The sequence below is a fragment of the Anopheles aquasalis genome, chromosome 2, assembly GCF_943734665.1.
Source record: "Anopheles aquasalis chromosome 2, idAnoAquaMG_Q_19, whole genome shotgun sequence".
NCBI classification, from domain to species: Eukaryota; Metazoa; Arthropoda; class Insecta; order Diptera; family Culicidae; genus Anopheles; species Anopheles aquasalis.
In genome coordinates this window covers 59,845,647-59,860,646 of record NC_064877.1, presented here as the reverse complement: position 1 = coordinate 59,860,646, position 15,000 = coordinate 59,845,647, and the positions used below count along the sequence as shown (strand labels likewise).

The following is a 15,000-nucleotide window of genomic DNA, read 5'->3' as shown; positions in this document are numbered from 1 at the left end:
CTGCAAAATAACATGCATACAATTGAAATACATGATAATAAAAAAAACAAATAATTGCCCCAAAGCAAACAGACGAGGCAGGTACAGATTCCAACGACACGTGTGATATGTGTGCGGTTAGGCAGAATCCTGATGCCGAAAGAAATATCTCTAGGGCGCAGCACATACCAGCGCGCGTGGTACGGCGACGAAAGTTGTCATACTCGTCGCTGACAGGGTAGTAAATATTTATCTGCTGCGTGGTGTTTCACTAGAGCACCGCCTCAACGACCTAACCACACCAAACATCACGGCCCGATGTTTATGTCTCAGACTTGGATGGTGAATTGTAGAGGGAATGTGGAAAGGTAGACAGTTTGTGTGTATGTGTGAGTGTTTTCCTGTATTTAAAATGTACGCCCTGTGCCATAAACAAAATTTGCACTAAATTCCGGCTGCCCTGGTGGCTGCTGCCTCGAATGGCAAACCACACGAGGTCACATACAGAACCGTCGACGTCGCAGCGACGGTGAAACTACTAGACCTGCTCGGCAACACACAATCGCACGATGTTCCTCACTCTCACTGAATCAATACGCGCGTGAGTGAGCTGGATTTCTAAATAAAAACATAAATTCAATCGATTTTATGATGCGTCGTGCTTGAATTGGAGCAGAAATTGGTGGCAGCCACGGGGGTGCAGTTGTGGGTAAGCAGCATCAGTTCCATCATGCAGTACACGTCAATCATACGGAAGAACGACGTTAATCTTCTGACGGATGATGATGATGACGATGTAGGGAGTTGAAATAAGAAGGTCGGTTCCCTAGCTAATGATGGTGGAAGGCAGGCGGATATGTTTATTTGTTCATACCATTAATGATTAATCGGATCGAAATACGCGCCTGATGTGTTTCGAATCAGCATTGGGTCATTAGCTTGCCACAGAGCAAATGACATTGATATGGCTTTTTTATGATATGGTTAAGCACTCTCTTACAAGTGGATTGACAAGTTGTCTCGTGTTTTTGGAGAAAGAGAAAAAAAACAACAATTTAATTTTTAAAAACGCACAACGAAGAGCACGAAGGATTTGTAGACAGCAAAAGGGGTTGCTGATTGGTTCAGCTTGTCCCCATTCCTCGTTCCAAAATAACGTGACGCGATTCAAGTTCAGGGAGAGAAAGACAAGAAAATCTCTTATGACACGGCATATCTCTTCCTGCTCTTCTGAACACAAGACCAACCCACGAGGGTACACAAAAAGCATCAAGAGACACAATCACACGTCGCACTATGTGTGGGACAGAGAGAACGCGATGTATTAAAAATAAATTTTAAATTAAGCTGATAATGCTGATGAGATCGAGCAGATATCGTTTGTGTGTCCTATTAATAGGGCCACGGCGACGAATATTTTCGTCCAAAAAAACTCCATCCCTATTCCCCATGTTGCTGCACACCTATCGCTATAGCCCCTCAATATTGTCGATCCGAAGCAGAACGGCGATGCCATGGGGACTGCTGCTGTGCTCAAAAACCACTCAACTCGTACACATCTCATCGCCTCTTCAACCGTCTCGCTTTCGGTGTCCCCATTTAAGCCATATGCCCGCGCAAGTGAGACCACAGCTCACCTCTCCATACAGCTCCAGCATAAAAATAGTGACAATATGATGCTTTCAAGGTGAAACTACGAGAAGCCCGTTTTTCGCTTGGAGCGTGAGCAACGAAGAGTCTCTCTGTTCACCTCGCCTCTCGATCCGAAACGTTCCCTGCATTGTGAAGCCCTTCGTTCTATCGCCTATCACGGAAGCAACCCGATTGGCAATGGCCTTTGGGAGAGATTACCGTAAGGAAAAACTGTGTCATATTGCGAAGACAAAATACAGATAATGGACTCAACGCACAGACAGAAGAACCCTGTGGTGAGTGAAGTTTAAGGAAGAAAAGCACAAAACGATGAACTACAGTTTGTGTTTGTGTTGCTAAAGGAATTCTACCAGACTCCAATCGAAGGAACGGTGAAATCGTGAAAGAGCTAGCTAATCAGTCCACTGATGCCTCTTTATTGCAGTTCCGTGTTTACGATTTTAAAATTATAACGTGCAAGATTGAAATCATCATAGCATAAGCGGTGAACCGTCGAAACACTCCTTTTTTGCGTCGTCTGAAGGCTAGCAGCGGCAAGCAACACTGCCACTCAGACCGCCGGCCTTGAAGATTGCAATTAGCACAACCATTTCGGCGGGAGTTCGGGGCCATTATTTTTAAATCATCAACGATGCGCGACAAATTTATGGTTGTGCCGCGGCAAAATAAAAAAAAAAAGAACCGAAAAGCACCGTCCAATCCAAACGTGGCGACTACGGCAGCGGTCTTTGATGGGTACACCCGGAGATGGGTTCTTTCGCATAGCTCATCATCTTTCGGAAACTCTCGGTTCGTTGGTTTTCAGCGGGATTCTGAGAAGTTGTTTTTAAACGTATGTTCACCACACGCTATACGTATCATCCGCGTGTGTTTAATGTGTTGTGGAAGGGAAGCGTTGTAGTGAGCGAGCAAACCCGCGAGTTGATTTCCGAACGATCACTTACCGATTATCCAGGTGATCCTCGGTTCCGAACCATAGGCTATACAGTGAAGCGATAGCTTCTCGCCCTCCACAATGTTGGTTTTGCCTACTTCTGTGCTTTCAAATTTAACAAGAACATTTGCTGCAAGTAGAAAAGTAAACCGCACAACAATTTAGCCAATAAAGGATGATGGTATGGATATGATGGCCACCAGCAGCTCTGCTTACCAACTACGGTAATGTTTCGGGATTGATTCAGCTTGGGCACGCTACACGTGTACTCGCCGGCATCGCTCTCCACTGTCCGGGTGATGATGAACTTCCGTTCCGCCGGGATCAGATTGAAGCGACCCTTCAGCGACTCGACTTCACTTACATTTTTACCGTCTTTTAACCTGAAACCGACACAATTACAAAGAAATAAAATCGATTAGTAGGAATTGGCGGAACGCGAAAGGTTATGTTCTTGCGCAGACATAGCACAGATGTTATTGCTTGCGTGAAGACGCTTTTTCCTTCTCCATCTCGTAAATTTTCACACAAACTACGCGCAACATTATGGCATCTGCCTGCACTTCCCCTGGCATAAGGGGGGAAAAGTTGAGCAACATCTTTAATTAACCTAAGGTAGCACCGTTGCTATCCTATGCTGTCTGCTGACGTCAGAATGGTTGGTTGAACCTTTCGAACCCGCTTTACCGGAATGGTAAAGTATCGGCAATTCCCGATGGCCCTCGGTAAACGCGGGGCGGCAAAGATATTCGAAAGATAATCTTTCTTTGTTCAAAGTTTTCAGTAGCCCTTCTTAAGCTGCTCTTCGAACTGTGGAATGCAAAAACTGGAAAAACTGAAATAAAATAACTGATGCCTCGAGAGTCGCAGGTTGCAGGGCGGGGTAGATCGAAGAGCACGAAAGCGTCATCGTTACTTCCGACGACAGCCGGATTATTGCAGGAAATTATTTAGGTCAAGTTCCTGCCCGGTCACACCGGAGCACGGAAGGGGGAAAAAGAGCGGGAAGAAAATTATTGCCCCTTCGCCGTGTCCACATTTTGCCTCCCGGTTTAGCTTTGCGACGAAGGCGCGCAACAAAAGTTAGTGTCTGAGAAGCCATTCATGCGAGCAAACCACCAGCACCAGCAGAAGCAGCGCTAACAAACGAAAAAGAAAAAAAAAGGAATGGAGAGATCTTCGCTGTTCTTCGGTTGAAAATCGTCCTCCTCATCTCTCTGACGTCAGCGCGGGCGTGCACACCCGTGGTGGTGGTGTTGGTGGTGGTTCGGTGTTAATGAGATGTTTGCGTTCCAACCATTCCTCCCCTCTCTCTCTCTCCCTCGCGCTGCTTTTCCTTTTGCCGTTGGGTTCCTTCGGTTTTATTTTCATTTAAAACCCCGCCCGCGTGAGGAGCGCGAAAAGATCTCAATAATCTTGTTGCATCAATATTGTAGCGACAGACAGCGGACGTCGCGGCAGTGGGATTATGTTTTGAATTTTTTATTGCTCCGACCGCTCCTCCATCGATGGGGGCGCCTGGTGCTCGATTCTTCGCTCGATGACTGACGAGGGAGAGAGAGAGAGAGAAAGAGACAGAGAGCGAGAGCGTGTTGTTGACTCAAGCACGCGGTTCGTTTCGGTATTCACCCCAAAAAACCGTTTGTAACCGAATGCTGGTTGCTGGCTGCGCGACACCGAGCGCACACGGGAGGGGCCAGAAGGAGGCCGACCTCAACAATGTGCTTGTGCTCCGGCACGTGGTGGCGGATTTTAAAAGATTAATCTGAACACGAGAGCCAGAGAAGGCAACCGAGAACACACTCAACCACACTGTGTGACGCGTGTATCATTTTGAATGGTAAAAATCAATATTCTCAAAGGGCAAGATGCCGATGATGCCGGAGGAAGCCATCACTTGAAAGAAGGGGGATGTTATTGAATGCAGAATAAGAATAGAAAGCAGATGATGAACCCGTTTAGCGCCTTGCAGGGAGAGAGGGGGCCGAAGGAAGCTTGATAAATATTAATGGCCATCTGGTGCTCCGTACGGGGCACACATGAGTCTGCAGAATCTGCTTGAGTGGGGAAACGAATTTTGCACTCCAGTTGCAATCCTTTGGTGCTGCTGCTGCTGCTGCTGATGATGCAAGGAACCGCATCACAATACGATCCGCAACCTTAAAGGCAGGCAGATAAGAGCGACGAGTTGATCGAATTTATGGAATGTGTGTCTCTGTGTCTGTGTGGCGTGTGCCAAGAAGATTTTTTTGTGGCCTTCACGTTGATTCCTTCTAACAGCATTCAATGTCGAGGCGACACTGTCATGAAAGACGCTCGAGGTAATCAAACTACCGTAACCAGCGCTCTGCCTGTCGTTAATGTTGTGTGCGATCTTAGTGTACGACTGAGCTTACGAACGGGACACTTACCAACTTAACTCCAAACCATCCTGTGTAACATCACACCCGAGCGTCAACGCCTTTCCTATATCGAAATATTTTAGTCTTTTGGAGGCATCGTCGTAGGTAGGCTTCAGAACATCTGAAAGTGGAGAACACAAAGCACAGAAACAGGCTATTAGTACACCGCATCGCGCATAATTGAATCATCGGGAGCAAGTGGACGGTCCCAACCGGGCACACCCCTTTCAACAAAACTTCGGTTCGTGAAAGGGGAGTCGAGGCGGGTGGAAAATTAAAAAAAAGGAAAAGAAACGGAAGGAACGGAGTCGGAAACAAGCCATACAGTAAAGAGTGGTACGGATAAAGAGAGAGAAAGAGAGAAAAAGAGAAGGAGTGAAGAGAAGCGAGAAAAACGGGAACAGGAGAATAGAAAACAGGGAAATGGAAAAAAGGAAAAGTGCCTGTACTGCTTTATGCTCTGAAAAAGAAGAAATAAAATTCCGAGCAGAAAACTAAAAACGGACGAACGGGAAAAGTGCATGCGAAAAAAACGAGGTGCAATCGAGCAGAGCACAGCGGACACGGAAGGAAACGGAAACGGGAGATAGAACGTAATATAGCGACAGCAGGAAGCTGCTGTAAAAAAGAGAGATGAACGGTGGATCCGCTTCAAACGCACTATTATCATCAAATCACACATACAATCGGCGAAGCAAAACTAGTAAAAAAACAGTTCTTCCCTACCCGCGTTTGACTAAAGGAATGAAAATTCATTCTAAATAATAGATATAGCTTAATGGGTTCGTGCGAAGCCGAATCGAAACTGGTCACAGAGCAACAGGGGGTTGAGGGAGGGATGCTAGGCCTTCCGGAACTCACATAACACTTCTAGCGGCGGCACAAAAGTTAATATCCGTTCGAAACCGAAATCTGTTACGGATGTCCGGTACGCAACATCGGGACAATTCGGCAGTTGGCCATCCCCTCCGGCTTTAGTGGCATCCAGCACCGCGCTACCGCCTACGATTGAGCCATCAACCCGCTGGTTTATGGTAGTGGGCTGGTCTACTCTGGCACCACTCCACATTCCACGCGGCCCATGCTCTTGCTCCGAAATGCCCAGAACAGGAGGACAGACCGAGCACCTGTTCCGTTTCTATCTTTGTCTTAATTTTTGAGCACCAAAAGACAGACAGACAGTGCTGGGCAGGGTGAATGGAGTAAGGGACACAATACGTACGTGTGCACGCGGCCAGAGCTGGCCAGCGAGAGCATCCAGCACCCCATCTACCACCCAGAGATCCCAGCAACCAAACAACCAGATGCACAACCCTCCCCCCAATAGGGGGGTTTACTCGAGATTACGCACCCCCTCCCCCCCGACCACGGGGGAGGAAATGGACCGAGCTTTACTGCCCGACTCTGTCCCGACTAGAGTGAACCAAGACGAGCGACGAGCTGGTACGAGACGCGGCATGGGAACGCGATGATTATTTAATGAAAACCGCAGTCATCTGGCTTTTAATTTGGCGTCGTCGTCTCGTCGGTTGGCGGCCCACCGCCGTCGATGGACGAGAGGTTTTAGATGATCCAAAAACACACAACGCTAGACAGTGCGAAGCTGTAGGTGTAGGTGTGCGTGAGGAGTGTGGATCTGGTGTTACCGCGCGGGGAGGATATTTATAAAATTAATAAATATTTAATTTGCCGTTGTTTACACCGGCTCAGCGCTGCAGCCGCAGCTTGGGCGTAAAAAGGGGAAAGAGCGCATGGAATGGGGTGAAAAATGAACGGGGAGGGGGTTGGTTGTTGAATTTTTGGGCCATTTAACTGGTTATTGGCCTGGTCTCGTCAACTCAACTCGTCGTTCAAAACAATGTCATTCGCCTCTCCGTTTCTACCTGATCGGCTCCACATCGCGGTGGTGGCCATTAAATGGTCAACGTCAACGGACTTCATCGTGAAGCGCTCGTTCGCGCGTGTTGTGCCAAAGAGCCCGCGGGAACAAACATTGACCCTTGGCCCTGGGTTACACCCGCTACAATGTCCTCTTCCTTTGTTAACCAAACAGTGGGCAAAAAGTGGGCCAGATATCAGTTACGAACGCGATCGGTCTGTCCGATGCGTGCCTCGCGCGACCTGACCGGCCGGCAGGTTGTCGGCATTTTAAAACCATTTCAACAATATCCGGTAACGGGAGTCAGACACCAACGGAATCCCAAGCCGGACAAACCGGACGAAGCTGGTTAGGAACGGCCGGCCAGCCAGCAGGGTTCAAAAGGGTTGCTCGTGTACGCTCGCGGTCTTTGGTTCGCGCATCGATCGAAGACGTAACGCCTGGTGCTAGCGGTCACCACTCCGGGGGAGGATAGCAAAGGAACAGCAACAGCAGCAGCAGCAGCAGCGAGAGCAAACATCAAAGAACACAGGAACTGCCGCACAACGGGACCTGAGACGGAAACAGTGAACACCACGGCTTCTCCGCATGGTCCACAGCTGCGCACGCCATTTTTACAACCCCAAAAGGAATGTGCGTTGGCGGAGTGGTAGGAGATGAAAAGACGAGGAAGCAGCTGCTGCTGCGTGTGCTGTGCTGTCTGCCAGTCGAAGGTGTCGGATTACGCGTCTCATTATTCCCGACGTTGTTCTAAACTAACATGTGCTTTTGCATCGCTCCATGGAATCGCTACGGACGAGAACGCGTATGAGTTAAGCTTTCTGTGCTGTGAATGGGAAATGTAAAGAGGAATCCATACTCTAGGCCTCGTATCTCACATGCCCCGTGTGCATGTTTGTCAAATCAATGAGCGCAACGCAAGCAACGCAATGAACTCTCGAACTCTCCGGAGCACTCCGAGTACACTCCGAGTGCGACTGATTATACTGCTGCGCCGACCGAGCATAGGAAACGATGCTTCAATCACACACCTAGCGGGCCGGGACCGGGCGTAGCGTGTCGCAATTAAAACTGACAGCACAACACACGACACGCGGCGGTTTTAGGGATCGAACTACAGGGGTGGTGGTAAAAGGGTGTTGTGTTGTGCTCCCCTCCACCCGTTCGTGCAATATTTATGATAATGACTTCTTCGACGCGGCTCGCTCGCGACACCGGACGACCACAGTTAATGCTATGCACCACTCGTGCGGCCCATAATTGTGAACAGTTTTGCACCACCGTCCGCGCTCCATTTCTTATCACCATTTGCGTGATAGCCCCGGGGGGAAGGGGGTGGAGAGAGAGAGAGGCGCAGAAGAGGTAGGGGTGGTGGAGGTGAAGGAGAATCATGCAAACGCACACACGCGGGCCGTCAGAACGCGCTGGCTCATCGGGGAAAGCAGCGTGTGTTGACCTAATTATGCTAATGTTTCGATGCGAGCACGACGCGGTTTTGCACGTGAACACGTCTCTGCTGTTCCGGGCAGTCAACAGGTTCGCGACGATGCTAAGGGTTCCTCTCGGGCCATAAGGCCCGGCGACGCTGTTGAATGCCGAACCAGCGCGCCCACTCGCTGGTCTCTTGACACCTTTCGAGCGGACGAATCCAAAGGTGAGCTATCCTTTTTTTCCCGCCCCCTTACGCACACGCTTCCATTCCGAGAACACACAACAGCAGCACGCACACCTGTTCCCTCTTACAGGAGGGAATAAAAGGGTAGGAAGGCAGAGAGAGAGAGAGAGAGAGAGAGAGAGGGCTTGTGTTTTACGATCAAGTGGACCGTGACATGCGTGTAGTCGGTCCCCGCCGCTTTTGCAAATGCGGGGCCTCCGCGGTATGCTAATGAACATTCAAATTGATTCACGGCCCGGAAAATCACCATTTTCTTCTAGCGCATAACCGCGACAACAGCCCTTCTTCACAAATGTACGGGATGTACGGCCCGAGAGAAGAAGTGCAAAATATTATCTCTTTCCCTGCGCGAATACGTGCTGTTGCTACTACTGGGAATGGGATAAGCGAATGTAAAAGGGGACCGCAAGTCAACCAAACGCGTTTGTTACCATCCTTCTTGCGTGATATGTTGAAATATTTTTTAAAAAGAGAGCGATAGAGGTGTGTGTATTACCAGAAAACAACAAACGAAACAAAAGGCTAACGAGGTTCTCATAACAAACGGTAAAGCAAACGAGAAGAATAAGAAGAAGAAAGGATTATGTAAAAAAAATCGCTTTATTCGATTTGATGGAAAGCTTAAAACATACAGTACCAACAAGTAGCTGAACTAGCGTAGGCCTAACTTAAATTACAAGACTTGATAATCAAATCGATTAACAACTAGAGTTAAATCTGCCAGGAAAGGATATGGGCTCTCTTTCCTAGAATAAAAAGGATTCGGTTTTTGGGAAACAATTGGATTATCACCGAAGAAGGGAGAAAAGGAGGAATAAATAGAAAAGCAAAACTGGATAAAGAAAAGATCAAAGTACAAAATTATTGTAATATAAAAAAAGAAGCGATAAAAATACATGAAAAACCGTTTGCCTCTCAAGCCATCTCAATAACAACAATCAAACGTTTCTAAGCTCACGTGTATAATCTACTTCACACATAGACGGTAACACGTGCGCATTCACAAACTATCGTGAAGTTAACGAGAACGCAACAGAACCGCAACCACTAGGAACTAAGCGAAACTAAGTGGAATAGGAAAGTGTAAAGAACCACACCGAAACAACGGAACAAGAGCAACGAAATAAGAAGCAAAGAACGAACAACCAATAAATGCGGGGGAAAAAAGGGAAACAGTGGACCAACAGGAGTAGAGTTTGAAATTGAAGCAAACACTCGAACATCCCCCGTTTCTACCATCTGGATCATCTAGAGCCCTCCCATACTCTGCTGCTGCTTATATGCCAATCGGGTGAACACTTCAAGGAAACGATAATTTGCAACAACGGCACAACGGAGCAAAACAAAGGACGCTCGAGCGAATCGGGAGATAGGCAGAAAAAAAAAAACAAAAACAGAAACTGTGTTGCGCGGAAAAAAGCCTAAAGCCTTAACTGAACAACAATAGACTTTAGCGAGCTAGCACAAATTATCATCCATTTTGTTTTGTTTTGCTTTTATCCTGTCGTTTTTTTGTTGTTGTCGTTTGTTGTTGTTGTGGATCACACAACAGTACGACTTCTGCTGCCCAGGATCGGAACGAACGGAACCAAAGGAAGAAGAAAAAGAGGAAAATGGCGCAAGACAAGAGAGAACAAAAAGAGAGCAACGAGTTTTTTTTTTGTTGTGTGTGGTATCCTCACCGGCAGCCGCGGTAGTGGTAGCGACAGTTGTGGTAATGGTGGAGGTGGAAGTGGTAGAGGTGGTGGTAGTGGTGGTTGTGGTAGTTGCTGCTGCTGCTGCTTTGAGCGTTGTATGATGCTCGTGTTGATGATGGTGAGTGCGGTGATGGGTGGTGGCGCCATTATCTTGCGCGGTGGCGGTTGCAGAGGTTGCGGTCGTTGTTGTTGCTGTTGTTGTTAGTGTTGTTGGTGGCATTGTGGTGGTGGTGGTGAGGATGGTGGCGAGTGCCGTACTACTACCGACAGCAATGGCCGTCGAATGGCCGCCGGTGGCGATGTCCGTGGGCAATGAGGCTGCAGCACCCGCCCGTTTTGGTACACCAAGCAGTCCTTCGGCCATCTCCTCCTCGAGACTGGACTCCACCCGTATGATGCCGCTGATGTCACTTTTGTTCTGGATCAACCGCTCGATGTTATCTTCCTCGATCGAGAGTGGCTTTCCGTCGATCACGATCAGCGTCGTCTCTTGCTCGGTGAGGTCCTCCTCGTCCACTTCCTGCTCCTCGCGGATCTCCCCACGGTGGTCAATGTCCGCGACTCCGCCAACGCCCGATACTCCACCGTCTTCTTCTTCCTCGTCCTCGTCCTCATCGACGTCCTCTCGAGCTTCGATCAGTGGCGGTGGTGGTGGACGTTGCTGACCGCGCCCGGTCGCCGGGTGTATCTTGCCGCTACCGTGCGCCACCACCGTCATCACCTTGCCACCGCCACCAGCGCTCACCACCGTTTCCTCTCCGCGCCGAGGCTCGTCCGGTTGATCGACCGTCGTCTTTTGGCTGACGAAGCGCTTTGAGTCCTCCTTGGCGGGAGTGTACGGTGGTTGCGGTTGCGTGATGACCGGTTTCTTGTCCGAACCATGGTGCTGCCGGTGGCCAATACCCCCGGTAGTGCCACCTCGCTCGGTCACGCCAGGTGCCGGCGAGTTGGCTGCCTGCTGACGATGGTGATGTGGACTGTGGCCTGCTTTCGATGGTGGTGCCGGTGGTTGGGGCGCAACCACCACAACCTCATCCGCTTCCTCCTCCTCCTCCTCCTCCTCCTCCGGCCCATCCTGACGATCGATGGGGCCCGGCGCTAGTGCCACGGCGGTCGTGAAGTGGTGATGCTCGATCGATAGCGGGGCCATCAGCGTAGATCGTACCGTAGCGCCACCACCGTGCGCCGGTGACAATGGAACGAATGGAGCGACGATCGCTGGTTCTACCTCGTGTTTTCGCTCTCCGCCACCGTGGCTTGAGCCACCGAGCAGCGATCCATTGCGCAGCACGTACAGCTGGTGGTAGTTCTTGTACAGCGCATTACACTGATACTTGCCCTGGTGCTTCGGTAGCGCACGCTGCACGCTGATCGACGCCTCGATCTTATCCCGATTGCCTGCCACCCCGTCGCCCGGAAGAGAGAATCGGGTTTGGATCAATTTGGTCCCGGGAAACCAAGCACTCTTAAGCATACATAATACACACTATCTTCTCCGCGGGCTCTACTATTTGTCAAGCCTACTACCATTCTCCTCTGGACCACCAGAGGGCGGGTGTGCGTATGGCAAGCGAGTCTTTACAATGAATGTGGAGTTGGTGGTGGTGTTGGTGGCGGCTCTACAGCGCGCGCGCGCGCACTCTATCGCTAAGTGGAATGGTGTATGTGGCGTAAACTTTCTCCATTTTAACCAAGATGCGCGCTCGTGTTTCGATGACAATTCAATCATTCGACCCAGGGCCATCAGTATAGACGAATTGGGAATCGTATGTACGCCGAACACGAACTGCTGCTAATTTATTTATTAGCTGGGCGCTACCTCTTGCAAACTAGCTATTTTGATCTGCTGTACAGACGATCTGCTGTTCAATCTTATTAATCTAACCTAGGTGTATGAATTAATTCATGCCGTTTCTATTCAACGATTGTGGTTTAATTAAAATGATTGAACATATGACTAGCTTAAGGAAAGTGAAGTTGATCATTAGCAACTATTTTCACTCATCTTTCCAGTGGTACTCAGATGCCGTATCGACAGAACTGCTTTTTTTTCAAGCGATACATTTTGAAAGCTCGTTTTTTTAATTTTTTTCTTTCTTTATCATGAAAAAATATACCCCCAAAAATACTTCATCAGTTGATGAAAAAATGATGCTTTGAACATTGTATCGTAATGCTTCATAAGCGTAAAGTTGAAAAATTAATACTTAGAAAGTTATATCATTTATAATAAATCGACAAGAATTAATGTTTTACTCCCAATACTATACGAGCTGCTTATAATGGTAATGATCATGATGGTGATGATGATTATGAAGAGTATTTAGTATCATTCTAGCATGCATTTTACAGCGCTCTAGTTCTATTCGATTAATAAAGAACTTGAAGGTCGCCACGTGACCCGACTAACGTGTGTATCCTAGTGATCAACTAAGGCGAACGACCTAGATGTAATACTACATGAACGCTTCGAAAGCCGCGTGGAATCGGTCCCATGATCGCGTTTTTGTCGCGCCATAGAATTTGACACGAGCTCGAGTCTGGATCGGTTTCTAATAAGTGTGAAGACCACCACTAGCCGCATTTCTTACGCGCGAATTCTAATTACAAATGCCTCATCCTCACTCGATCTTTAGCTACACGATCGCAGCATCATTACGCAGCATCAACGTACTCGCAGCCGGCCACCAAATTACCTGCGATCCCCATTTCGCTCTCGATGTAGCTGTGTTCGTCCTTGCCGTGGCGTATGTTGCTGGCACGCTTCCGGATCGGTTCGCCGTCCTTGTGCCATTCGACCGGATTGGCGATGCTGATGATGCACGAGATCGAGAACGGTTTGCCGACCTCGACCTGCGAGTCACCGTAGTAGATCACTTGGTACAGATTGTTCAGATCACGCTTGCGAGCACCACCACCTGCAGCCCATTCCATCCATTGTGCACATGGGCCACACGCGCGTGATTGTTATGCGGAACGCGCGGATCACACATCCGACCGATACCCGCGGCCAGACAGATGACAGCGACGACGTCGACGTCGTGTGGTAGCAGCATTAAAAGAAGTTGTGGAAGTGGTCGGAAATCAGGGATGACGGGGAATGTGTAAGGGGTCGGGGGATGTTTAAAGAGAAAAATGTTATAGCAGAGTCCGCGCTCGAGAAGAAGCATCTAAGCATCGAATGGTCGCGTTTTTGTTGGTTGAGGTAAAACGCCATCTTGCTGTTACTCCCTTTCTCAACACGGGAAAATAATTATTGTTTTCGGTGAGGAGGGGTGGGCGCGCATGTACTAAACCTAATGCCACTAGCAGACCCTCCCGTTTTTGGTTCTCCTCACCAATCGCCCCATAAAATTAGGATCTTTGAAGTGTGGGGTTTTTTGGGGGTGACGAGCGAGGATTTAGCGCGAGACAAACGCCCCGGTGACACGCGCGCGATGATGAATGCTACGAAGGCAGGCAGGCAGGCCGGTGGTAGGTGGAAATGAATGGATGGTATGACGTGTGGCCGACGGGTTGTAACTACGGGAGAGCGCGAGCAAAAATGAAAACAACACAAAAATTGATGATGAAAAACCGAAAACAGGAAAGAAGCAAAACAGTTGGGCAGCATAAATCAATGCTCGATAGAGGCACTTTAAGTGGTGGAGAAGCGAAGACGAACGATCGAACCGAACTAGCCCTTCAGCTCGTGAGCTTTAGATTGCTTGTGACTAACGGAAAAAGGCAATTCCAAGCGATACACTGACCCCTGCCTTCAAGGGGCTACATTCATGCCGTATCTTTCGAAAGGATAAGTACAACTGATAAAGATATGGGTTTAAAAAAAATCACGCTACATACAAGGTAGTTTTCCTCAAAACCTAGTCAAAGTCTCAGCCCAGTCAAAGTTTTATAAAAAGATTTGATTCTTTTTTGAAAATAATTATGTAAAACTAGCTTGAAACAACAAAATCGAAAAAACCCATCTTTTTTCCATCGTCAAAAGGCTATCAAAATTTAAAAAAACTGATAAACTGCATTTTTGAAGAGACCTTTTTCTGAAATTAATACCGCAGCAGTAGTTTTGAGCAAGTATTCCTCAAATTACGACCACATATTCTAGAAAAGTTGCAGTACAACATGACATTCAGACAAAATATTCACTGAAGTGGGTTTGCCACAAAAAATCCTCAAAAAGGAACCTGACCCGAATTCACCTTTTGCGCCCCTTAATGAGCTATCCGGTCAGCCAGCAACAATCGCAATAAAACACTTAGTGGACCTCACGTGGTGAGCTGTAGCAGGGCATTACATTACAAATGAGGTGGCTACACTAGCCCCCACAGCGGATGCTGGCAGAGAGTGTTGCGAGCTAGCAAAGAAACGCAGCGGAACCAAACCAATCATCCGTCTTTGCAAGCACCAGGGCAGCACCCCAATGGATGTTGCTCCTGTTTCACAAACCCCACCCAGGATAAAACAAAATGAGCATAACAATAAAACTACATACATCATTCAGTAGCCACAGCAACAGCAGTGTACCACTCGGGCCGGCAGCATAACTCGTCGAGCGTCGCTGTCTATCGGTCTATCTGTTGGTGGCGATGGCGATGTAAAAGTTGCATGACGCTACTCCTACTCGCTGCTGTTCCTGCTGCATCGAACTTTGTTCCACCGCAACGAACACATTCTTGTTCGAGAGGGCTCGATATGTGTGTGGGGGAGCGCCGCGGTATGCGGTTAGTGCCGGTGATATTGTTGGCATGTTTCATTTCATTTCCAGTGAGCAAATTACGTAA

At 48.4% G+C, this 15,000-nt stretch overlaps 1 protein-coding gene across 1 annotated transcript in view; it reads right to left on the bottom strand.

The window, feature by feature from the left end:
• LOC126576161 (uncharacterized) overlaps positions 1-13,153 on the bottom strand; it is a 16,958-nt gene extending 3,805 nt beyond the window's left edge. The window contains exons 1-5 of the mRNA XM_050237323.1: positions 12,916-13,153; positions 10,205-11,617; positions 4,978-5,089; positions 2,783-2,949; positions 2,577-2,696 (exon numbers count right to left, since the gene is read on the bottom strand). Coding sequence (XP_050093280.1) covers positions 2,577-2,696; positions 2,783-2,949; positions 4,978-5,089; positions 10,205-11,617; positions 12,916-13,153 — 2,050 coding nt within the window. The remainder of the gene's footprint in view (positions 1-2,576; positions 2,697-2,782; positions 2,950-4,977; positions 5,090-10,204; positions 11,618-12,915) is intronic.
• Between the last annotated feature and the right edge of the window lie 1,847 nt (positions 13,154-15,000).